The sequence below is a fragment of the Camelus dromedarius genome, chromosome 5, assembly GCF_036321535.1.
Source record: "Camelus dromedarius isolate mCamDro1 chromosome 5, mCamDro1.pat, whole genome shotgun sequence".
Lineage (NCBI taxonomy): Eukaryota > Metazoa > Chordata > Mammalia > Artiodactyla > Camelidae > Camelus > Camelus dromedarius.
In genome coordinates, this window is record NC_087440.1 from 93,493,640 (window position 1) to 93,518,408 (window position 24,769).

The 24,769-nt window shown below is 60.6% G+C and overlaps 1 protein-coding gene across 1 annotated transcript in view; it reads right to left on the bottom strand.

The window, feature by feature from the left end:
• Positions 1-1,056: 1,056 nt before the first annotated feature.
• Positions 1,057-24,769, bottom strand: part of AHNAK2 (AHNAK nucleoprotein 2) — a 33,287-nt gene continuing 9,574 nt past the window's right edge. Inside the window, exons 2-7 of the mRNA XM_064486333.1 lie at positions 17,934-17,992; positions 17,732-17,830; positions 17,049-17,144; positions 15,985-16,135; positions 15,493-15,677; positions 1,057-15,335 (exon numbers count right to left, since the gene is read on the bottom strand). Of these exons, the coding sequence (XP_064342403.1) occupies positions 1,737-15,335; positions 15,493-15,677; positions 15,985-16,135; positions 17,049-17,144; positions 17,732-17,830; positions 17,934-17,992 (14,189 nt within the window). The 3' untranslated portion in view covers positions 1,057-1,736. The remainder of the gene's footprint in view (positions 15,336-15,492; positions 15,678-15,984; positions 16,136-17,048; positions 17,145-17,731; positions 17,831-17,933; positions 17,993-24,769) is intronic.

The window sequence follows — 24,769 nt, forward strand, 5'->3', positions numbered from 1 at the left end:
TGACGTACCCGGCAAGGTGGGGGCCTTGGGCTGGGAGGGTGCCACAGCCTCTCTTGACTGCTGGACAGAGTCCCCACAGAGCTTCCCCTCCTCAATCCCCACTCAGGAGCCCTGGGGCCTTGTGTCAGCTCACCTTCCAGAGGATCCCACATCCCTGAACTTGGGGGACCTTCCCAGCCAGCCACAGATGTGACCTGCCTGCGGTGGGCAGTGGGGAGGATCCAGACTCCCCTCCCCAGCCTCCCAGGCTCCCTCAGGGCAGCCCCAGGGGTAGGCAGCCTTAGGAGCCCACAGGGGCTCACAGCCCAGCTCCCACTGCTACACCCACAGCCGTAAGAGCAGCCGTTCCCCTCCAAGCAGGAGGCACATGCCCCCAGGAGCCTGCCTGGGAAGAGGGAGGAGGGCCGGGAAATCATCCGCCCCTGAGCCCAGGAAGGGCATCTGAAGGCAGCTGGGAGGAGGAGCTACGACCCTTGAAAGGTTGCAGGAAATGCCTTGAACCACGCTCTGGCTCGGATTTCCGTGGCCTGCTTGGAAGGAGGGCCCCTGCGGCTAGGGAAGCTTCCTTCCCCTGTTGTGGCCCAGGAGCCCCCTCTGTGCTGCCCCCGCCCCTCACACGCCCTGTCCTTGGGCTGCCTCCCAGCTGGGCGGGGCTGTGGTGGGTCTGCGCCCCTGGCCACACCATGAACTGCTGGGACCCTGCCTTCTGCCTCTTGGGCTGTCACAGCTGCTGGGTCGGAGGAGGACCTGGACAGACAGATGCATGAGTGAAGCACTGCTGTAAGGTTCACGCCTGGGGAGAGGGTAGAGCTCAGCGGTGGCACACACTCCTGGCATGCACAAGGTCCTGGGGTCAATCCCCAGTACCACCATTAAAATAAATAAATGAATAACCTCCCCCACCCCCAAAAAATTAAAAATTAAAAATAAAAAAAGTTATTTGAAAAAATAGATTCACTCTTAACTCTGCTTTCGAGTCACCTAGTCGCACCGGACGGGGGGTGCGGGCACAGGTGAGTTTCAGCCCAGAACAAAAGACCTCACAGCCGGCACCGGGATGCAGAATGTCCTTTACTGCCCTTCCTGGGAACAGCCGAGTAGACGTCACCTGCAGCCTGGTGGCAGTGTGTACATAAGGGGCTGGGGCCAGGCATGGGGCTGTGCACGCTGCAGGGGGCACTGCAAGCAAGCAGATGGGCACAGATGGCTGGCGGGAACTCAGGGACGTCTGGTCCACCTGTGCTGGCGCGCCTGCCCACAACTGCACTGAGCACGGCCGCCAGGTGGCCACCAGCCCCCACCAGTCTGCCCACAGGGTGTGTGCATCGTCACGCAGAGCGTCCCAAAGCATGTCTTGGCAAGACATCCAACAAGGGTGCGAGTTCATGATAAGTGAGCAGGTAACGGGGTTTCCTGGAAGACACCAGACTCTGCCTGAACTAGGGAAACTACACTCACCAGGAAGCAGCAACAGCAGGACAGGAGTAAGACCCAACCTACGTCTACACCCACGGTCATCACAGCCCTTCTCAAAGCAGCAGCATGTCCCGGTGACTCGTGGGGAGCCGGGCAAGTGTGGGTCCCACCGTAGGAGGGCTGTGTGACGGCAGCCTGGCTGGCCTCAGGCGCTTCTGCTCTGTTCTCGGTTCCAGAATCGAGGTGGACACACGCATCGTCAGGGTGGAAGCTTGGGCCCAGCACCCGCTTCCTGGCGTCATCTGTACGTCTGTCCGCCCTCACTTGGTGGCAGGGCCGGGGGCGGGCACGTCCCGGGCCCCTCTGTCCTGCTCCAGCAGGATCAGCTCCGTTCTTGCCGCGGGTGTCACCATTGCTCTGGTGCCTGGCCCGGCACCTGCCGCCTCTGCCTGGTCCCCCTCCTCCTTGTCCTCGGGGGAGAAGCTTTCTCGGGCGTCGAAAAAGGTGATGGCTTCTTCTTGGGGTTTTTGTTCCGCCAGGGCTGCCTCATCTTCAGGGCTTTTGCTCATCTTGGTAGGAGAGGACGAGAACCCTAACTTGGGAAGTCGGAACCAGCCCGCCTTTTCCTGTTTCTTAGGTAGCTGTGCCTCGGGCGGCACCCCAGGCTGTGTCTGGACGGGAGCCGACCTGCGGACTTCCTCTCGGGGATCTGCGCATGTCTCTTCGCCAGAGGAAGAAAACCCAATGTTTGGAAGCCAGGACCGGAACAGACCAGAAGACCTTTTACCCTCTGGTTTCTCTTGTAGAGCCCTGTCCTCCGCTGCCGGGCATGCGGCTGCCTCCCCACTGTCTTCTTCCGGAGGAAAATCGAGAATTTCCGCAGCCTCCTCGTCAGAGCAGCTGTCCACGCCCTGGAGGCCAGGGCACAGTTCAGGGGTGAATGCTGGCCGCTCAGGGACGCCAGTGCTGGACATGATCACTTCAAACGGCTCTCCGGTGTCGGGCTGCAGGTCTCCAGAAACGGGGTCTGCTTCCGGGGCATCTCGTTTGGAAGCCTCTCCCGAGCCCTCCCTTGGCCGGGGGTCTTGGACCCTGACCTGCCTGGGGGGCTCTGGGATCTTTACTTTGAGCAATGAAAATCCGTAAGAAGCTGTTTGGATCTTGGACGCAGGAATCTCTGACTCCCGCACAATCTGAGTGGAAAAAGCCTCGGGTCCTGAGAGGTCCTCTAACTCTGCCGTCACCTTGCGGACGGTGACCTCTGGGCTCTCTACCTGAGCACCCTGAATGTGCACCCTGACCTTGGAAATGGGGGAATCTTCTGGGGAGAGGTCAAGGGCCACAGGCTGCTCGCCCGGGACCCCGGCGCCCGCCTTCAGGATGCTGGCGCCCCAGTCTCCCGGGCTTTGCGTGCGCAGGGCGTCACCAAGGCTGCTCCCCGGGCACCGCACCTCGCTCACGGTGGGGATGAACACGTCAGCCTCGGAGCTGGGGTCAGGGAAGGTGAACCGCGGCATGTCCAGCCTGGGCAGTTTGACAGTTAGCACAGAGCCTTCCCAGGGCTGACCCATGTTGACGACAGAAACCTGGGACGGCAGGCCGGTGCTGGACGCCCTCAGCCTAACAGGGCCTTCAGGCTGGGAGGACCGGTCCTCGGCTCCCCCTGCCCCACCGGCAAGGTCCAGTCCTGGTGGCCCAGCAGGAGCCCGGCCTGTTTCTCCTGCGGGAGCCTGGGTTTCTGAAAGTCTCCCACTGGGCACGTGAAGAGGGAGACAGCCTTCGCCTGGACGGACCCTGACCTCGGGAGTGGAAAGGTGAGCTGCAGGCGCCTGTGCAGGAGGGCAGTGCAGCTCCAAGCCTCTGATGTCAAGGTTTCTCTTTAGAACGTCTGTGCCACACGTGCTTTCTGCGCCCGCCTCTGGGGGCTGCAGGGACATGGGTGCTGTCCCCTCGGAGCCAGGAGCCCCCGGGCCCTCCGCGGGAGCACTGGCAGCAGGTGCCTGCACCGGAGGCCCCGGCAGCCCCTCCCCACCTCGCGCCTCGGCAGGGCGCTGGACGCCAGGCAGGCGCAGGGCCGGCGCTCGGAACCAGCCCCGCTGCGAGCCTGGCACGCCCGCCACAGCGCCCTCCTCTGGGCTCTGCCGCACGAGGGCTGCAGCATCCGCTGTCCCACAGGATGGCGAGAGGGGATCTCCTGCTAAGGGGGCCGCTACCTCCACATGAGGCTGGCTTGCTGACGTGTCCCCAGGCCCGGGGCCTTGGCTGCCGTCCCCCAGCGGTAGGCCGTGCCGGGGAAGAGGGCCGCTTGCAGACGAGGTCGCCACCTTGGCCACGCTGGGCCTGAGGTCAGGTCTGGCGAAGCCCAGATGGGCGGAATGGACCTGTGGCAGATGGGGGTCCACGCCCACTCCTTCTGGAAGGTCCACCACTGTGCCAGTGTCCCCAGCACCACCCTCACCACTAGCCTTCTGTGAGGCATGAGAGTCACCTTCTGCCGGGAGCCTGGAGGCTGAAGCAGCTGGATCTCCTGGGGGCAGGCCAGCCCCTCTCACTGAAGCCTGCATCCTGGGAGGTGCGGGTCCCACATGGGCACAGCCAGGCGTCTTCGTGGCCCCCTCCCCTACGTCCTTCTCCAGAGGCGCGTCCACGCCCACCTCGGTGGGTGCAACAGGAAGCCCGGGTGGCACACACGTCGGACCCGTGTCCACCGTCACGCCGAGTTTTGCTTCCTCCAGGCTGTGTCCAGGCTCCCCTAGGGGCCTCGCCCCCTTCTTCGGGGACCTCCTGAATGATGGAAGCTTGAATTTCAGCATTTTTAAGGGACTGCCCTTCCCTTCGCGGTCAGCATCTTCAGCCATGGCCTCGCCTGCAGCCGATACGGCCGTGTCCGCGCTGCCTGACACGGAGACACCTGAGCATGGTGGCTGAGAGCCTGGAGACCCGAGCTCTGGGGCCCCTTCAGCTGCGGAGGCCGGTCCCCACACAGCGCGGGGAGGGGACGGGGTGGGGACAAACTCCACGGCCCTGGGCTCCAACTCACGACCAGCTGCTTTCGGGATGGAAAACCCGAACTTTGGTCGATGAAATTTAGGAAAAGTCACACGGCCGTAAGCAGGGGGAAGCAGGGGATCCGCTGGGCTGACGGGACTTTCAGTCTGGGACAGTGCAACTCCATCCTGGGGCTGCAAGAGAGCAGGACTGTCTGTGCTGGGGAAGCAGGCATCCTGCTGGGACCCAGAGCCGGGTTCCAGAGGGAGCTCGGCAGGGACTGCAGCTCTGGGGAGGGTCACCTGGTACTTTGTGAGTGTGACGCCCCCGTCGGTGGAGCGGGTTGGGGACTCGACTTGGCCACGACTGAGATGGAGCGTCTCTGAAGGGAAACTCGGGCAGGGTGGGCGGGGAGCCGGCAGGGACGGTTCCCTGGTGAACACAGCCTCAGCACAGGACACCCCGACACTCAGCTCTGCAGGCTCAGCACATGGGCTCGGGGACACGGGGAATCCAGAATCCGCAACTGCTGCAGACTCCTCAGAGATTTTCCCCGCAGAAGAGAAGACATCAGGGATTCGCAAGATGGATTTCTTGACTACGGTTTCTCCGTCACTTTTTTCTACAGGTAAACAGCCATTAACACCAGCTTCGGGAACAGAATGATCAGGACTGACTTTGACACAGGTAATTTTACTTGAAAATCTAACTATGTCACTACCTACAACACTTTCCACAACTTCAGCTGAAATCCCAGAAACTTTCGTAGAAGCCTTCTCAAAAAACAGAACACTGCCTTTATGAATGTGAAACTTGCTGTCTTTGGCGCCCACCTCCTTGTCACCCAGGGCCAGGACGCCCTCCAGCTTGGCGCCCGGGGCCTGGGTGTCCACCTCCACGCTGGGCAGGGACACCTCTAGGTCGGGGGCCGTCACCTCGCCCTTGGCGCCCTTCACCTCCAACTTGGGCCCCTTGATGTCCACCTGCGGGGCCTTGAGGTCCACCTTGGGCACCTTGATGCCGGGCACGTGCACCTTGGGCAGGTGGCCCTTCAGTCCGATGCCCGCCGCCGGTTCCTTGAGCTCCACCTCGGGCAGGTGGCCTTCGGGGAGCTTAACCGCCGCCTCGGCGGCCTTGACGTCCAGCTCGGCGGGCGGCAGCTCAATGCTGAGGTCACTGGTCTTCACGTCGGCCTGCACGGACGGCAGGGACACGTCCGCCTGGGCCTTGGGCAGGGACACGTCCACCGCGGCCTCGATGGACTTGCCTGGCGCCGACACGCCGAACGATGGCATCTTGAACTTGGGCATTTTGAACTTGCTGTCTTTGGCGCCCACCTCCTTGTCACCCAGGGCCAGGACGCCCTCCAGCTTGGCGCCCGGTGCCTGGGTGTCCACCTCCACGCTGGGCAGGGACACCTCTAGGTCGGGGGCCGTCACCTCGCCCTTGGCGCCCTTCACCCCCAACTTGGGCCCCTTGATGTCCACCTGCGGGGCCTTGAGGTCCACCTTGGGCACCTTGATGCCGGGCACGTGCACCTTGGGCAGGTGGCCCTTCAGTCCGATGCCCGCCGCCGGTTCCTTGAGCTCCACCTCGGGCAGGTGGCCTTCGGGGAGCTTAACCGCCGCCTCGGCGGCCTTGACGTCCAGCTCGGCGGGCGGCAGCTCAATGCTGAGGTCACTGGTCTTCACGTCGGCCTGCACGGACGGCAGGGACACGTCCGCCTGGGCCTTGGGCAGGGACACGTCCACCGCGGCCTCGATGGACTTGCCTGGCGCCGACACGCCGAACGATGGCATCTTGAACTTGGGCATTTTGAACTTGCTGTCTTTGGCGCCCACCTCCTTGTCACCCAGGGCCAGGACGCCCTCCAGCTTGGCGCCCGGTGCCTGGGTGTCCACCTCCACGCTGGGCAGGGACACCTCTAGGTCGGGGGCCGTCACCTCGCCCTTGGCGCCCTTCACCTCCAACTTGGGCCCCTTGATGTCCACCTGCGGGGCCTTGAGGTCCACCTTGGGCACCTTGATGCCGGGCACGTGCACCTTGGGCAGGTGGCCCTTCAGTCCGATGCCCGCCGCCGGTTCCTTGAGCTCCACCTCGGGCAGGTGGCCTTCGGGGAGCTTAACCGCCGCCTCGGCGGCCTTGACGTCCAGCTCGGCGGGCGGCAGCTCAATGCTGAGGTCACTGGTCTTCACGTCGGCCTGCACGGACGGCAGGGACACGTCCGCCTGGGCCTTGGGCAGGGACACGTCCACCGCGGCCTCGATGGACTTGCCTGGCGCCGACACGCCGAACGATGGCATCTTGAACTTGGGCATTTTGAACTTGCTGTCTTTGGCGCCCACCTCCTTGTCACCCAGGGCCAGGACGCCCTCCAGCTTGGCGCCCGGGGCCTGGGTGTCCACCTCCACGCTGGGCAGGGACACCTCTAGGTCGGGGGCCGTCACCTCGCCCTTGGCGCCCTTCACCTCCAACTTGGGCCCCTTGATGTCCACCTGCGGGGCCTTGAGGTCCACCTTGGGCACCTTGATGCCGGGCACGTGCACCTTGGGCAGGTGGCCCTTCAGTCCGATGCCCGCCGCCGGTTCCTTGAGCTCCACCTCGGGCAGGTGGCCTTCGGGGAGCTTAACCGCCGCCTCGGCGGCCTTGACGTCCAGCTCGGCGGGCGGCAGCTCAATGCTGAGGTCACTGGTCTTCACGTCGGCCTGCACGGACGGCAGGGACACGTCCGCCTGGGCCTTGGGCAGGGACACGTCCACCGCGGCCTCGATGGACTTGCCTGGCGCCGACACGCCGAACGATGGCATCTTGAACTTGGGCATTTTGAACTTGCTGTCTTTGGCGCCCACCTCCTTGTCACCCAGGGCCAGGACGCCCTCCAGCTTGGCGCCCGGTGCCTGGGTGTCCACCTCCACGCTGGGCAGGGACACCTCTAGGTCGGGGGCCGTCACCTCGCCCTTGGCGCCCTTCACCTCCAACTTGGGCCCCTTGATGTCCACCTGCGGGGCCTTGAGGTCCACCTTGGGCACCTTGATGCCGGGCACGTGCACCTTGGGCAGGTGGCCCTTCAGTCCGATGCCCGCCGCCGGTTCCTTGAGCTCCACCTCGGGCAGGTGGCCTTCGGGGAGCTTAACCGCCGCCTCGGCGGCCTTGACGTCCAGCTCGGCGGGCGGCAGCTCAGTGCTGAGGTCACTGGTCTTCACGTCGGCCTGCACGGACGGCAGGGACACGTCCGCCTGGGCCTTGGGCAGGGACACGTCCACCGCGGCCTCGATGGACTTGCCTGGCGCCGACACGCCGAACGATGGCATCTTGAACTTGGGCATTTTGAACTTGCTGTCTTTGGCGCCCACCTCCTTGTCACCCAGGGCCAGGACGCCCTCCAGCTTGGCGCCCGGGGCCTGGGTGTCCACCTCCACGCTGGGCAGGGACACCTCTAGGTCGGGGGCCGTCACCTCGCCCTTGGCGCCCTTCACCTCCAACTTGGGCCCCTTGATGTCCACCTGCGGGGCCTTGAGGTCCACCTTGGGCACCTTGATGCCGGGCACGTGCACCTTGGGCAGGTGGCCCTTCAGTCCGATGCCCGCCGCCGGTTCCTTGAGCTCCACCTCGGGCAGGTGGCCTTCGGGGAGCTTAACCGCCGCCTCGGCGGCCTTGACGTCCAGCTCGGCGGGCGGCAGCTCAATGCTGAGGTCACTGGTCTTCACGTCGGCCTGCACGGACGGCAGGGACACGTCCGCCTGGGCCTTGGGCAGGGACACGTCCACCGCGGCCTCGATGGACTTGCCTGGCGCCGACACGCCGAACGATGGCATCTTGAACTTGGGCATTTTGAACTTGCTGTCTTTGGCGCCCACCTCCTTGTCACCCAGGGCCAGGACGCCCTCCAGCTTGGCGCCCGGTGCCTGGGTGTCCACCTCCACGCTGGGCAGGGACACCTCTAGGTCGGGGGCCGTCACCTCGCCCTTGGCGCCCTTCACCTCCAACTTGGGCCCCTTGATGTCCACCTGCGGGGCCTTGAGGTCCACCTTGGGCACCTTGATGCCGGGCACGTGCACCTTGGGCAGGTGGCCCTTCAGTCCGATGCCCGCCGCCGGTTCCTTGAGCTCCACCTCGGGCAGGTGGCCTTCGGGGAGCTTAACCGCCGCCTCGGCGGCCTTGACGTCCAGCTCGGCGGGCGGCAGCTCAATGCTGAGGTCACTGGTCTTCACGTCGGCCTGCACGGACGGCAGGGACACGTCCGCCTGGGCCTTGGGCAGGGACACGTCCACCGCGGCCTCGATGGACTTGCCTGGCGCCGACACGCCGAACGATGGCATCTTGAACTTGGGCATTTTGAACTTTTTCTCCTTGGCGGCCACCTCCTTGTCACCCAGGGCCAGGTCGCCCTCCAGCTTGGCGCCCGGTGCCTGGGTGTCAACCTCCACGCTGGGCAGGGACACCTCTAGGTCGGGGGCCGTCACCTCGCCCTTGGCGCCCTTCACCTCCAACTTGGGCCCCTTGATGTCCACCTGCGGGGCCTTGAGGTCCACCTTGGGCACCTTGATGCCGGGCACATGCACCTTGGGCAGGTGGCCCTTCAGTCCGATGCCCGCCGCCGGTTCCTTGAGCTCCACCTCGGGCAGGTGGCCTTCGGGGAGCTTAACCGCCGCCTCGGCGGCCTTGACGTCCAGCTCGGCGGGCGGCAGCTCAATGCTGAGGTCACTGGTCTTCACGTCGGCCTGCACGGACGGCAGGGACACGTCCGCCTGGGCCTTGGGCAGGGACACGTCCACCGCGGCCTCGATGGACTTGCCTGGCGCCGACACGCCGAACGATGGCATCTTGAACTTGGGCATTTTGAACTTGCTGTCTTTGGCGCCCACCTCCTTGTCACCCAGGGCCAGGACGCCCTCCAGCTTGGCGCCCGGTGCCTGGGTGTCCACCTCCACGCTGGGCAGGGACACCTCTAGGTCGGGGGCCGTCACCTCGCCCTTGGCGCCCTTCACCTCCAACTTGGGCCCCTTGATGTCCACCTGCGGGGCCTTGAGGTCCACCTTGGGCACCTTGATGCCGGGCACGTGCACCTTGGGCAGGTGGCCCTTCAGTCCGATGCCCGCCGCCGGTTCCTTGAGCTCCACCTCGGGCAGGTGGCCTTCGGGGAGCTTAACCGCCGCCTCGGCGGCCTTGACGTCCAGCTCGGCGGGCGGCAGCTCAATGCTGAGGTCACTGGTCTTCACGTCGGCCTGCACGGACGGCAGGGACACGTCCGCCTGGGCCTTGGGCAGGGACACGTCCACCGCGGCCTCGATGGACTTGCCTGGCGCCGACACGCCGAACGATGGCATCTTGAACTTGGGCATTTTGAACTTGCTGTCTTTGGCGCCCACCTCCTTGTCACCCAGGGCCAGGACGCCCTCCAGCTTGGCGCCCGGTGCCTGGGTGTCCACCTCCACGCTGGGCAGGGACACCTCTAGGTCGGGGGCCGTCACCTCGCCCTTGGCGCCCTTCACCTCCAACTTGGGCCCCTTGATGTCCACCTGCGGGGCCTTGAGGTCCACCTTGGGCACCTTGATGCCGGGCACGTGCACCTTGGGCAGGTGGCCCTTCAGTCCGATGCCCGCCGCCGGTTCCTTGAGCTCCACCTCGGGCAGGTGGCCTTCGGGGAGCTTAACCGCCGCCTCGGCGGCCTTGACGTCCAGCTCGGCGGGCGGCAGCTCAATGCTGAGGTCACTGGTCTTCACGTCGGCCTGCACGGACGGCAGGGACACGTCCGCCTGGGCCTTGGGCAGGGACACGTCCACCGCGGCCTCGATGGACTTGCCTGGCGCCGACACGCCGAACGATGGCATCTTGAACTTGGGCATTTTGAACTTTTTCTCCTTGGCGGCCACCTCCTTGTCACCCAGGGCCAGGTCGCCCTCCAGCTTGGCGCCCGGTGCCTGGGTGTCAACCTCCACGCTGGGCAGGGACACCTCTAGGTCGGGGGCCGTCACCTCGCCCTTGGCGCCCTTCACCTCCAACTTGGGCCCCTTGATGTCCACCTGCGGGGCCTTGAGGTCCACCTTGGGCACCTTGATGCCGGGCACATGCACCTTGGGCAGGTGGCCCTTCAGTCCGATGCCCGCCGCCGGTTCCTTGAGCTCCACCTCGGGCAGGTGGCCTTCGGGGAGCTTAACCGCCGCCTCGGCGGCCTTGACGTCCAGCTCGGCGGGCGGCAGCTCAATGCTGAGGTCACTGGTCTTCACGTCGGCCTGCACGGACGGCAGGGACACGTCCGCCTGGGCCTTGGGCAGGGACACGTCCACCGCGGCCTCGATGGACTTGCCTGGCGCCGACACGCCGAACGATGGCATCTTGAACTTGGGCATTTTGAACTTGCTGTCTTTGGCGCCCACCTCCTTGTCACCCAGGGCCAGGACGCCCTCCAGCTTGGCGCCCGGTGCCTGGGTGTCCACCTCCACGCTGGGCAGGGACACCTCTAGGTCGGGGGCCGTCACCTCGCCCTTGGCGCCCTTCACCTCCAACTTGGGCCCCTTGATGTCCACCTGCGGGGCCTTGAGGTCCACCTTGGGCACCTTGATGCCGGGCACGTGCACCTTGGGCAGGTGGCCCTTCAGTCCGATGCCCGCCGCCGGTTCCTTGAGCTCCACCTCGGGCAGGTGGCCTTCGGGGAGCTTAACCGCCGCCTCGGCGGCCTTGACGTCCAGCTCGGCGGGCGGCAGCTCAATGCTGAGGTCACTGGTCTTCACGTCGGCCTGCACGGACGGCAGGGACACGTCCGCCTGGGCCTTGGGCAGGGACACGTCCACCGCGGCCTCGATGGACTTGCCTGGCGCCGACACGCCGAACGATGGCATCTTGAACTTGGGCATTTTGAACTTGCTGTCTTTGGCGCCCACCTCCTTGTCACCCAGGGCCAGGACGCCCTCCAGCTTGGCGCCCGGTGCCTGGGTGTCCACCTCCACGCTGGGCAGGGACACCTCTAGGTCGGGGGCCGTCACCTCGCCCTTGGCGCCCTTCACCTCCAACTTGGGCCCCTTGATGTCCACCTGCGGGGCCTTGAGGTCCACCTTGGGCACCTTGATGCCGGGCACGTGCACCTTGGGCAGGTGGCCCTTCAGTCCGATGCCCGCCGCCGGTTCCTTGAGCTCCACCTCGGGCAGGTGGCCTTCGGGGAGCTTAACAGCCGCCTCGGCGGCCTTGACGTCCAGCTCGGCGGGCGGCAGCTCAATGCTGAGGTCACTGGTCTTCACGTCGGCCTGCACGGACGGCAGGGACACGTCCGCCTGGGCCTTGGGCAGGGACACGTCCACCGCGGTCTCGATGGACTTGCCTGGCGCCGACACGCCGAACGATGGAATCTTGAACTCGGGCATTTTGAACTTGTTCTCCTTGCCGGCCACCTCCTTGTCACCCAGGGCCAGGACCCCCTCCAGCTTTGCGCCCGGTGCCTGGGTGTCCACCTCCACGCTGGGCAGGGACACCTCTAGGTCGGGGGCCGTCACCTCGCCCTTGGCGCCCTTCACCTCCAACTTGGGCCCCTTGATGTCCACCTGCGGGGCCTTGAGGTCCACCTTGGGCACCTTGATGCCGGGCACGTGCACCTTGGGCAGGTGGCCCTTCAGTCCGATGCCCGCCGCCGGTTCCTTGAGCTCCACCTCGGGCAGGTGGCCTTCGGGGAGCTTAACCGCCGCCTCGGCGGCCTTGACGTCCAGCTCGGCGGGCGGCAGCTCAATGCTGAGGTCACTGGTCTTCACGTCGGCCTGCACGGACGGCAGGGACACGTCCGCCTGGGCCTTGGGCAGGGACACGTCCACCGCGGCCTCGATGGACTTGCCTGGCGCCGACACGCCGAACGATGGCATCTTGAACTTGGGCATTTTGAACTTGCTGTCTTTGGCGCCCACCTCCTTGTCACCCAGGGCCAGGACGCCCTCCAGCTTGGCGCCCGGTGCCTGGGTGTCCACCTCCACGCTGGGCAGGGACACCTCTAGGTCGGGGGCCGTCACCTCGCCCTTGGCGCCCTTCACCTCCAACTTGGGCCCCTTGATGTCCACCTGCGGGGCCTTGAGGTCCACCTTGGGCACCTTGATGCCGGGCACGTGCACCTTGGGCAGGTGGCCCTTCAGTCCGATGCCCGCCGCCGGTTCCTTGAGCTCCACCTCGGGCAGGTGGCCTTCGGGGAGCTTAACCGCCGCCTCGGCGGCCTTGACGTCCAGCTCGGCGGGCGGCAGCTCAATGCTGAGGTCACTGGTCTTCACGTCGGCCTGCACGGACGGCAGGGACACGTCCGCCTGGGCCTTGGGCAGGGACACGTCCACCGCGGCCTCGATGGACTTGCCTGGCGCCGACACGCCGAACGATGGCATCTTGAACTTGGGCATTTTGAACTTGCTGTCTTTGGCGCCCACCTCCTTGTCACCCAGGGCCAGGACGCCCTCCAGCTTGGCGCCCGGTGCCTGGGTGTCCACCTCCACGCTGGGCAGGGACACCTCTAGGTCGGGGGCCGTCACCTCGCCCTTGGCGCCCTTCACCTCCAACTTGGGCCCCTTGATGTCCACCTGCGGGGCCTTGAGGTCCACCTTGGGCACCTTGATGCCGGGCACGTGCACCTTGGGCAGGTGGCCCTTCAGTCCGATGCCCGCCGCCGGTTCCTTGAGCTCCACCTCGGGCAGGTGGCCTTCGGGGAGCTTAACCGCCGCCTCGGCGGCCTTGACGTCCAGCTCGGCGGGCGGCAGCTCAATGCTGAGGTCACTGGTCTTCACGTCGGCCTGCACGGACGGCAGGGACACGTCCGCCTGGGCCTTGGGCAGGGACACGTCCACCGCGGCCTCGATGGACTTGCCTGGCGCCGACACGCCGAACGATGGCATCTTGAACTTGGGCATTTTGAACTTGCTGTCTTTGGCGCCCACCTCCTTGTCACCCAGGGCCAGGACGCCCTCCAGCTTGGCGCCCGGTGCCTGGGTGTCCACCTCCACGCTGGGCAGGGACACCTCTAGGTCGGGGGCCGTCACCTCGCCCTTGGCGCCCTTCACCTCCAACTTGGGCCCCTTGATGTCCACCTGCGGGGCCTTGAGGTCCACCTTGGGCACCTTGATGCCGGGCACGTGCACCTTGGGCAGGTGGCCCTTCAGTCCGATGCCCGCCGCCGGTTCCTTGAGCTCCACCTCGGGCAGGTGGCCTTCGGGGAGCTTAACCGCCGCCTCGGCGGCCTTGACGTCCAGCTCGGCGGGCGGCAGCTCAATGCTGAGGTCACTGGTCTTCACGTCGGCCTGCACGGACGGCAGGGACACGTCCGCCTGGGCCTTGGGCAGGGACACGTCCACCGCGGTCTCGATGGACTTGCCTGGCGCCGACACGCCGAACGATGGAATCTTGAACTCGGGCATTTTGAACTTGTTCTCCTTGGCGGCCACCTCCTTGTCACCCAGGGCCAGGACCCCCTCCAGCTTTGCGCCCGGTGCCTGGGTGTCCACCTCCACGCTGGGCAGGGACACCTCTAGGTCGGGGGCCGTCACCTCGCCCTTGGCGCCCTTCACCTCCAACTTGGGCCCCTTGATGTCCACATGCGGGGCGTTGAGGTCCACCTTGGGCACCTTGATGCCGGGCATGTGTACCTTGGGCAGGTGGCCCTTCAGTCCGATGCCCGCCGCCAGTTCCTCTTTTGTCTCAATTGTTTCTTTCTGTGGTAGTTTTTGTTCTGGAAGTTCCATTTCTTTTTCTCTTCTGCTCCTGATTCCTCCGTCTTCTTGACATATGTCTGTTTGCAGACTTAGTAACATGTTCTCTTCCTTCTCTGTCTCCTGGGGCTGTTTCACTGCATCCCCTTTCTGCTCCTTCCCTGGCGACCACCCAAATGAGGGTAGTTTGAACTTCAGCATCTTCGTCTTTCCTTCCCTTCCTCCCACGTCCCTGTCCCGTCCCTTGGTGTCCTCCACCCTCTTCTCGGTCGCATATTCCTGTGTTCCTCTGTCCTCCTGGTCTGGCTTCTGGACCAGAGCAGGTCTTCCCTGAGCATCTGTTTCCCCTCCTCCATCCTCCTTGGTCCCCAAGTCCTCTCCGGGGTACCCTCCCTGCCTGTCTTCCAGATGGAGAGCAGTTCCAGCTCCTTTTGCCCCCAGCGCTTTTCCTTTCGGAAATGTGAACTTGGGTGTCTTTAATTTAGGTATTCTAATCTGGAATTCGGGTTCCCGGCCATCTTGGCTGTCTTGGTCCCTGGGCTCCTGCAGAGACAACCTGGCAATTCCAATTTCTAGCCCCTGCCCGCCCTCCCTGGGGCCCTCCTCCCTGCATCCTGGGGCTGCGCCCACCCCTGATGTCCTTTGGGGCACTGTCTCCTCCTGGACCTTGGCCTCCTTTTTCTTTTTGCGGCTTCTGGGTGCCAGGCCTGCCCCCTCCCCCAGGGTGCCCTCCAGGGACAGGCCGGGCTCTGTGGGAGGCTCTGCCTCCTCCTGCACTCCTGCCATGCTGTCTTTTCTCCTGCTGTCCGCGGCCACCACGGCGGCCCCCTGCCCCTCCTCGCCAGGTACTGCTTCCTCCAGAACGCCGGCTTGGACTGTTCCCCCTGGGGCCCCCCTGCCTTCTAGACCCGCAGCCTTCCCTGAGCCCATCCTGAACCTCAGGCTCAGGAACCTTGTCTTCCGCTGGCTGCCTGGTCCCGCCCTCCGCTCACGCTCCTCTCCCGGGAGCTGGGCCTCCGTGTCTGTGCTCGTGGGGGACACGTCAGGCACGTCCCCTCGCTCGTAGGCCTCCGAGGAGCTGTGTGACCTCCGGGGCCCCGGCCTGCGCTTGGTCTTTATAGATTGGAACTTGGGCCAGGAGAGCCTCTCCCTCTGGGGTCGTCTGCCTCTGTCCTCCCTGGCCTTGGAGATGAGTCTCTCCTGGTCCCCATCTCCTTCCAGCATCTTTGTGGGGGTCTCTGTGCACCCATCAGCGACATCCTGGTCCTGAAACAGAGAGAGTGGACCTGTTGGCAGCAGTATAATGAGTCGGAGGCCCTGGGCTCCGGGACTAAGAGGGAGTGGGGGCGCCCCTCCCAGCCTCGGCCTGGGTGCAGGGAGCCCGGGGTGCCAGGCCAAGCCTCGCCAGCCATGGCAACCTCACCTGCTTCTCACTGCCCTTTGGGCCATGCTCAGCCTCGCCGGCAGCCCACTCCTCGTCTTCTGCGGCAGGAAGTTTCCGTTTGATTTTGAACTGAACCTTGTAGGGCTCCGAGTACTGAAGGATTTTGAGAGCGTCTTCATATTTAATGTTGTCAAAGAATATGGTTGTGCTGAGCAACTGGTCCCCTAAATGAAGACAGAGGGGACTCGCGCCTCAGTGACCAGCCTCTCTGCTGCCCCTGGGAGGAGTCTACAGGGGTGCAGGGCCGAGAAGGGGACCCTGCCCGGGCTGCCCAGCTCCTTCCCTCCACTGAGCCTCGGTGGGGAAGGAGCCCCCGCTTCCAGGTGGGAAAACCCGGCACCGTGGCGAGCCCCGCCTGGACACGACGTAGTCCTTAGGGTGCCGTCCCGAGTCTAGGTGTGGCCTGTCCCCTCCAGGTCCCTCCCATCCTGATGGAAGCCATGGGGACCCAGGAATGGGGCGGCTCGGCACCTTCTCTCAGGCTGAAGAGCTTAGCAGCTGAGGAGTCCTTCAGCACTTGTTTGATAAAGATCCCCTGGTCCCCGCCGCCTGTGACACTGTAGCCACTGGCTCCGGCCTCCGCCTCGGTCTTCAGCGTCACCTCTGTCTCGTCCTGCGTGGACTGGAGCAGAAGTGCATCATGGCCTTAGTGAGCATACGCCTGTCCCACTGTGCATGTCGATGCTGGGTGGGGGCCGCCTCCCCTGGCCCCGGAGTCCTTCCTTCATTGGGCAGCCCAGGGCAAGCGTAGGGTCCCCCGGCAGCTGGCCTGGGTTGCTGTGTCCAGGCCCTGGGCGAAGCCAGCTGCAGCTACCTCCGCTAGGAGCAGCCTCCCCTTGCCCCGCCCCCACCAGCCAGGACTCAGGAGCAGCCCGTCCCTCTGCGGCCACTGTTGAGGCTCAGCGGGGCTTGGCGAGCAGGGAGGAGAGGCTTTTGCTTGCACGTGGTCGAAGCCCTCCTCCATCAGCTCCTAGTTCATCCCTCACGCTCACCCCAAGCCCGACAGCATGCTAGGAAGCAGGTACTCAGACCAAGTAGGGGTCAGTCAGCAGTGCCAGGAAAAACACTGCCAACAGTGTGGCTGGCCTGGCCCCAGACACGACAGATCCTGGGGGTCTGGGAGAGTTTCAGGACTGCTGGGGCCACCAGTGACACAGCAGGCTGCAGCAGGAGGGACCGTGCCCTGCACACTGGGAGCCTACAGAAACCAGCAGCTTCCATGGCCTGTGTACACAGTAGGCAGCAGCCCCACCCACTGGGCAGCTGAGAACACTGAGGTTTGTGCACTCAGGCCCACCTGGCCAGGAGTCGGGGCTCTTCGTCTTAAGAGGCAGAGCTTTTGGGGGAAGCTGGGACCAGAGCTCTGGAGCCTCTGCCGCCCCCAGGCCTGATGAGAGAGGTGACATGCCTGGCCCCAGGGCACAGGGAAATGTTGCCAGCCTTCCTACTCCTCATCTTCTTGGTCTGGCCCCGGCTTCCCTGGCCAAAACACCTGCAGATGGGCCTACCCCGACGTCAGCCCCTAGAACACCCACCTCAGGATGGCGCATCTTGGAAAGCATCCGGGAGTCCCCTGAATCCCGCGTCCACCAGGACCTCCGCCTCCCTGATGGCCTCCTCGGCGTGTCTTCCTGCAGCAGCAACAGACACTAGGCTTGCCAACCTGCCACAACCCAGGAGGGACTCGGGGAGGCCAGGATGCCCCAGCTCAGAAGCTTAGGAGCCCCAGAGTGCGGCTGTGCGCAAATGGAGTGGAATTCCTCTGAGGATAGGCGACTCTGGGCCTCAGTGCTTCCCATGCCCCCGTGAGGAGGGGCAAAGAAGAGACAAATGGTACAAGAACAAGCCCTTTAGGAAACATGCCTGCTCCACGCCTTCCCACAGTCCTCGCCAGAGGCGGCCTCAGGGGCCCTGTCTATGTCCCCTCTCCAGAGAGGGCACGTGTCTGCACGTACCCTGGGCCTCGCTGCACACAGGAGCACCAGGTCTGTTCCCCACATGCACACACATGTGCGCTATCTCTACTGGGTCTCGGCCACCTGGGCAAGGAGTCAGAGAGGACGGCTGAATGGACACAGCTGTGGCCCAGTAGGCAGCGTGGCTGCACACACATGTGCGAGCTGCCCATGCATGGTGATGCAGGAGGAGACATGGCCACACCTGTGGCCCCACATCTGAGCCTTCCCTAAACCTGGGCATCTTGGTCCAGCAGGCTTACCGGGAGTCTGAAGCTGGCACCCTCAGTCACACATTCATAGACAGGTGAGGACCCCTGTGGCCGGGGCCGAATGATCTCATCCACAGGCCCTTCAGTCACCTGGGAGGAGGAGAGATCATGTTACTCTCAGCCACTGGGGCTCTGCTCAAGCCCAGGAAATGATGGGGGAGTACCGGGAGGGCACAGGTCCTCCCTCACTTACAGAGCGGTCCTCCTCAGTTTCTGCATCTGGCTCCTCAGGCTGCAGCTGCCGGCCAGACACTGCAAAGGGAGACAGTGGGTCAGTGGAGCCTCGCAGGTGGGTGGGGCAGATGGTGGCCCTGGGGGTAGGATGTCCAGGAGAGGATCTATGCCCCAGAGGTGGTGGAACGCTGGACACTGGATCTGAGAGCACCCACAGGGGTTGGGGCTGGATCAACAGCTGCTGGGCATCAGGGCATCAGGTCAGGTGGCAGTGAGCCACGAAAGGGGAGCTCGGACAAAGTACACAGACTTTACAGATTGAGTCAAAGGAAGTTACTAAACAAACACACAAGTAAAACAACAATCACAACCCTGAAGTGGAATTAGAATCCAGAGTTACTACAAGATATGAACTGTAATGTCTAGCATTCAGCAGAAAATCACATGACATACAAAGAAACAAGAAAGTATGATCCATCATGAGGAACAAAGCAGGTAGTGGGAACTGTCTTTTAATGTCCACAGATGTTGGATTTGGCACAGACTTCAAAGTGACTATCAGAAGTTTGTTCAAAAAAATAAAGGAGGTCATGTTTAAAGAATTAATGAAAAATATGATGACACTGGCTCAACAAAGAGACAATGTAATAAAGAAACAGAAATGATGAAAAAAGCCAAGTGGAAATTCTGGAGCTGAAAATTCACTGGAGGGACTCAACAGCAGAAATGAGATGCCAAAGGAAGGAAGCGAAAAACTTGCAGATTAATAAAAATTAATCAATTTGAAGAAAAACGAAAAACAACTGAAGGAAGATGAACAGAGCCTCAGAGATCTGTGGGACAACAGTGAGAACACCAATGTATGTGTAGTTAAAGACTCAGAAGGAAAGGGGGGGGTAGGAAAAAATGTTTGAAAAAATAATGTTGGAAACAAGCTACGATCTCAGAAGCCCAATAAACCTCAACAGGATAAACACAAAGGGACCCAGATCTAGACCATCACATAAAGTTTAAGGGAAAGAGAAAAACTTGGAAGTAGCAAGGGAGAAGTGACCCACCACATTCAATGGCACAATAATGCAGCTAACATCTGGCACCATGGACGCTAGAAGGCAGTGCAACCACATATTCAAAGTGCTGGAAGAAAAATGTTGTCAACCAAGAAGTCCACATCTAGCAAACAATCCTTCAAAAATAAAGACCCCCGCAAGTGAACAAAGATTAGGAGAAGCCATTGCTGGCAGATTTGCCTTGCGGGAAATGCTAGAGGAGGAGAAGGACCCCAGACACTAATCCAAGCCCACAGGAAGAAAAGGAGAAGGCAGAAGGCGGCCTCCATGTGGGGAGACATAGAAGACTCCACAAATAGGCATTTTTCTGCATTCCGTCTCTTAACTTTTTTTAAAAAAACACAAGCTTATATAAAGCAGGAGTCTGCAAGCTTTTTTTGTACAAGCCCAGACAGCAAACGTCTCGGGCTTTGCAGGCCGTGTGACCTCCGCTGCAACTCTGTAGTTGTGGCCTAGTAGGAGCTGTAAATGATGATGTGCCAATGGGTGAGCATAACTGTGTTCCAGCAAAACTTCCCTTACAAAACAAGCTGCAGGATGGAGTTAGCGCACAGGCCCCAGCCTGTCAACTCCTCATATAAAGTGTGAATTCAAATGCCATATTGTTGGGATTACAACATAGACAGATGTCATATATATGCAGCAATAATAGCAAAAAGGAGAGGGAAGGGCACACAGTGGGTCAGTTTCTATATTTTACCAGAATTAAGTAATTGCTGGGGACTAGGGGTAGGAGCGGGCATTGGCTATAAACAGGCTCAGGAGAATCTGGGGTGATGGAAATGTTCTAGCACTGGATTGTGGTGATGGCTGCACAGCTCTATAAAGTTACTAAAAATGGCTGAATCATGTATTCACAGTGGGTGAGTTTTCTGGTAAGCAGATTATACCTCAACAGGGCTGTGAAAGGAAAAAGGTAATTCCCTGCATAAAGTACAAATAATAAACTGTAGAATTTTACTCTGTAGAAGTAAAACACATGATGACTACAGTTCAAAGGACGGGGCTGGGGCACTGAAAGCTCCTGCTGTAAAGCTCTCACGTGGCGCGTGAGGTGGCACAGAGCTGCCTGCACGCGCACTGTGATGAGTAAAGAACACACAGCATAAGCCGTAAAGCCACCGTTAAGAGAAGATGTGCAGCTGATATGCTACCAGGAGAAGTAAAATGGAACACTAAAAAAAATTACATGTAGATGTGCTTTATATATGTATATATAAAATATATATTAGTAAGTGATTATATATGTGTGTATATATTTGATTAATTCTAAAATAAGGTAGGGAAAGAGGAACAAAGAATGGATGGCATAAAATAGAAAGCAATTTGCAAGACGGTAGAATTTAAGCCAGCCATACTGACAATACATTAAATATAAAGGGACCTAAAATTCTGATCAAAAAGGCAGAGGCTGTCCGACAAGGTTAAAAAAGCAAGAGCTGACTATATACCATGTAAGAGAAGTGGGCTCCAAACATAAAGGTGCAGACAGGTCAAAAGGGAAGAAGAAGTAAACACTGCAAGAACTAATCGCAACATTTCAGAATAATAAAGGGCTCAATTCATCAAAAATAAAAATAAAAAGCCTACATCTGTAAACACGTCACAGCAGAGGCACTGGCCCTTGGAGAGCACCCACCAGACAACCCTTGCAAGCACACTTGGGACATTCGCAAAGATAGGCCCCATGCTGGCTCATTGTAAATGTCTCAATAAATTTAAAATAATTTAAATCATACTAAGTATTTTCTCAGACTCCCCATGGAATCAAGACAGTATGGTATAAACACAAATATCAATGGAACAGACTAGACAGTCCAGAATAGTCCCACACTTTGTATGCTCAGTTGATTTTTGACAAACCAGCCAAGTTATTTCAGCAGAAAAATGAGTCTTTTCAACAATGGTGCTGGGGCAACTGGATATTTACTTGGAGAAAAAAATGGACCCTTACTTCATACAACATGTAAAAATTAACTCAAAATGAATCATAGAGCTAAATGTAAAACTATAAAACTTCTAGAAGAAAACATAGGAGAAATTGTTTGCCCTCTTGGGGGAGGCAATGTTTTCTTCTTTGTTTCTTTCTTCAAACAAAAAGTTTGAATCATAAAGGAAAATTTGATAAATTATATTTCATCATAATTCAATACTTCTGGTCTTGAAAGACACTCTTAAGGAAACAAAAAGGCAATTCATTGCATCTGACAAAGAACTTCCAACCAGAAGAACTTCTCCAAATCAGTAGAGAGAGGCCAAAAAGGCTCATCTCAATTAAAAATAGACAAAAGATGTAAACAGACACCTCACAAAAGAAGACGTACCAATGAGCACAAGAAAAGACGGCCAACTTCTTTAGTCATCAGGGAAATGCAAATTAAAACCAACTGAACAAAACAAAAGTCCCAGAAGCAGACTCACACAGATACAGAGCTGTGGGTGATATATGTTCTTTCCAATAAGCAGTGCTGGGTCCACAGGACATCCATATGGAAAGACATTCATCCCAACTCCTGTGTCAGCCCCAGGAAGCATTAATTCATGGGGCTATAGACCCGAAGTTGAAGGTTTAGCAGGACAGCTCCCAGCAGATAAACAGAAATGACTTGGCAGGTAGGGAAACAGTTCTTAACCACGACACAGAAAGCTCTGGCTCGAAAGGGAGTCACCTGAGAAACTGGTAGACTTTAAAATGAGGACCTTCTGTTCATCAAAAGATGCCACTGAGGGAGTGAAAAGTCAAGCCAGGGACAAGCCAGAGATCTGCAATCCATTCACCAAACAAAGGCCTCCTACCCATAAAAAGGTCTTGCAAATGGAAAGAAAAAGACAGATGGCCCAACAGAAAGATGGGTAAGAAAACACTGGAAAGGCAATTCAGAAAAATGGCTGACTGGTCAATTAACATATGGAAAGTGCATCCTTAGCCATCAGGGCAATGCCAATTAAAACAACAGGCAGCTGCCACTTCACTCCCAGGAGAAGGCTGACAAAACACCCAGCGGTGTCAAGGAGCATCCCCACCCTGTAGATGAGCTGGCACTTTGGAAAACAGCCAGGCAGCGTCTACTAGAGTCTAAAACATCCTGCCCGAAGGATCCGTGGCTCCACTCTCAGGTGTGTGCCCAACAGACACGCAGGCATCCATTCCCCAGAGGATGGGTGCAGCACTACCGTGGTGCCCAGAAGCCAGAAAGGCTCAAATGTCCATCAACAGAATGAAAATAAAAATTTTAAAAAACTGGGAGTCTGTCTGTTACACAGCAAGGGAAACGAATGCGGCAACGGGGAAGAGTTCCCCGAACTTAACACTGAAATAAGCTAGACAAAAGAAGTCGGGGGTATAGCTCAAGTGGTAGAGCGCGTGCTTAGCATGCACGGGCTCAATTCCCAGTCCTTCCACATAAAAATAACAATGATAATGATAATTAAATAAGCCTAGTTACTTCCCCACAAAACAAACAAAGAAAACACAAAGAGCCCAAGCAGATCTCCACTACACAGGCTGTGGTCAGGCACGTCCACTTCGGGGACATGCCTCAAGCTTCACATTTATGACTTGTACCTTTTCACAATTTTTAAAAATTTGACAGAAAATTGAAATGAGGAAATTATAAACTTGATGCCAATAAATCTGAAAACATACAGTAATTGGACGTATTCCTAGAGAAACTCGTGCTACCAGCATCGCCCAAAGAGACAGAGGCTCTAAACAGTTCTGTAATGATTCAATTATCAAGCCGCTGCGCAGAACTTCAGGCCAGCGCCCCTGATTGCACTAAGTATTTGCAGGAGAAGCAGCCCACGGATTTCACACCAGCTATGGCTCTGCGCTCAGCCTCGTCCTCCCTGGCTGAGACCGCATTGCTAGTGACAAAGGGACACGCGTGTCCACTCCCAATCCCCAAGCTCCCATTCACCCCAGCCAGCAAGGCTTGAAGCAGAAGGGAGGGAATCTCTGTCCCACGGCTAGGGGGTGGGGAGGACACCCGGCCTGGGTACCCGGCACCCCGTCCCCGTCCCCATAGAACAGCTGGGGGAAGCCCAGTCCTGGCCCGAGTGCGGGTTTCGCTGCTACTTTCTAGTCAATTTGCTGTGTGACCCTGATTAAGCCTGTCCCTTCTCTGAGCCTTGATTAACCCACAGCTGTCGGAGGGCCACTCTGCCCACCCAGAAAAACCAGAAGGGCCGCGGAGGGGCGGGTGCGGAGGAGGCGGAGACGCCGGGGGGAGGGGGGTGCCGGGGGCGGGGGAAGGCAGCGCGGCGAGGAGCGGGGAGCAGGGCCCTGACGGATCCTGGGCCTCGCCAGAGGCAGTGGTGGAGACCAGAGCCTGTCGCCCTGAGCCGGAGTCAAGGGCAAGGGCTGACCTCGCTCTCTCCGGCCTCAGTTTCCCTTCCAGTTCTGCCCAGACCCTCATCCCCATCCCCAAAGCGGGTGCAGGTGGGTAAGGAGGAAATAGGCCGCGAGAGGGAGAGCCATTGCCCACGGAGGCTCCGCCCTCGGGGTGGGGCCGGGACTGGTCTGCCCCGCCCTCGCCCCGCCCCCCCGCGCCCGGGTGCGGAGCGCCGGAGGGTCCCTGCCGGCCTGGGGGTGGGGCCTGGCCCCGGTGGAGTGGGCGGAGAGGTCTGCGGACCCGCTCAGAAACCCAGCCCGCCCCCCTCCCACCGTCCCCAGCCCCCAGCCTCCACAGGCTTCTCTGTGTCCGACGGCAGAACCCCGGCTGGTGATCGCCCTCTGCTCGGGGGCGCAGGGCGGCGGTCCGCGCAGACCCAGAAAAGGCTCTGGGCCGCAGCTGCCGGAGGTGGGACCCCAGGCGGGGAGTGCGGCCCGGCCAGCGAGCAGGGCCTCGGGCTGGGCGCTGTGAGCTGGGGGCGCGGCGGTGGGAGGCCCCGTAGTGGAGCAGGGACCCCGGGCCCTGAGAAGTTGCACCCCCTCCAGTCTGCTCCAGGGGAGTCCAGGGGGCGTGCAGGGTAGGGGTGGGGAAAGGTGTGAAAAGCTGGGTGGCGAGGGCACACCCTGGCGGGGAACCCGGAGTGGGGGTGGGGCTCAGCCGGCAGGGCTCCACCTGGCGCACGTGCCCTTTCTGCTGGCTGGGCCCCAACTCGGCCCAGCCCCAACCTCACCACCACCCCGTGGTGTGCAAGAGCCCTACACCCACGGTAGGAACAAAAAGTGGAGCTCGGGAAGGGAGGAGCAGGCCCAGCCCAGCCCAAGTTCAGACTGCTGGAAAGTTGCCGGGCTGTGGTTTTAAGCTTTGGGTCCCTCTGCACCCCTTAAGACAGAACCCCAGGCTGGCCAGAGCCTGGCCCAAACAGGAAGGAGGAAATCCTGCCTGCCACGGGGCAAGGCTGCCAGCAGCCCTGTGGCCTAGGACCTGCACCACTGGGGAGGGTGGGAGAGGCACCCCAGAGCACTGTGCTGCCAGTCCCTCTGTCCTGAGTGCACCAGAAGTGTCCAGTCAGCCTGCCTGACCTGGCCTTGGCCCTGCAGATGGCTCGGTAGACAGCCCAGAACCAGCCGCCACCTTGCATAGGGACGACGTAACAATAAGGTTACCCAAGCGCCACCTTCCAGAGGAGGGTGTGAGGGTGACATGATGAGACATGCCCAGCAGGTCCCCAGATGCCCGTCCCCTCCCTCTCTAACTCTGGCTGGGCTGCAAGGCCATCCAGCCCCTCACTCTGGCCCTTCCATGGCCTCAGACGCCACTATAACATCCTACCCCTGCCAGTGCAAACTGTTAGGGGGAGGGGCCCGGTCCTGCCTCACACTCTGAGGAAGAGG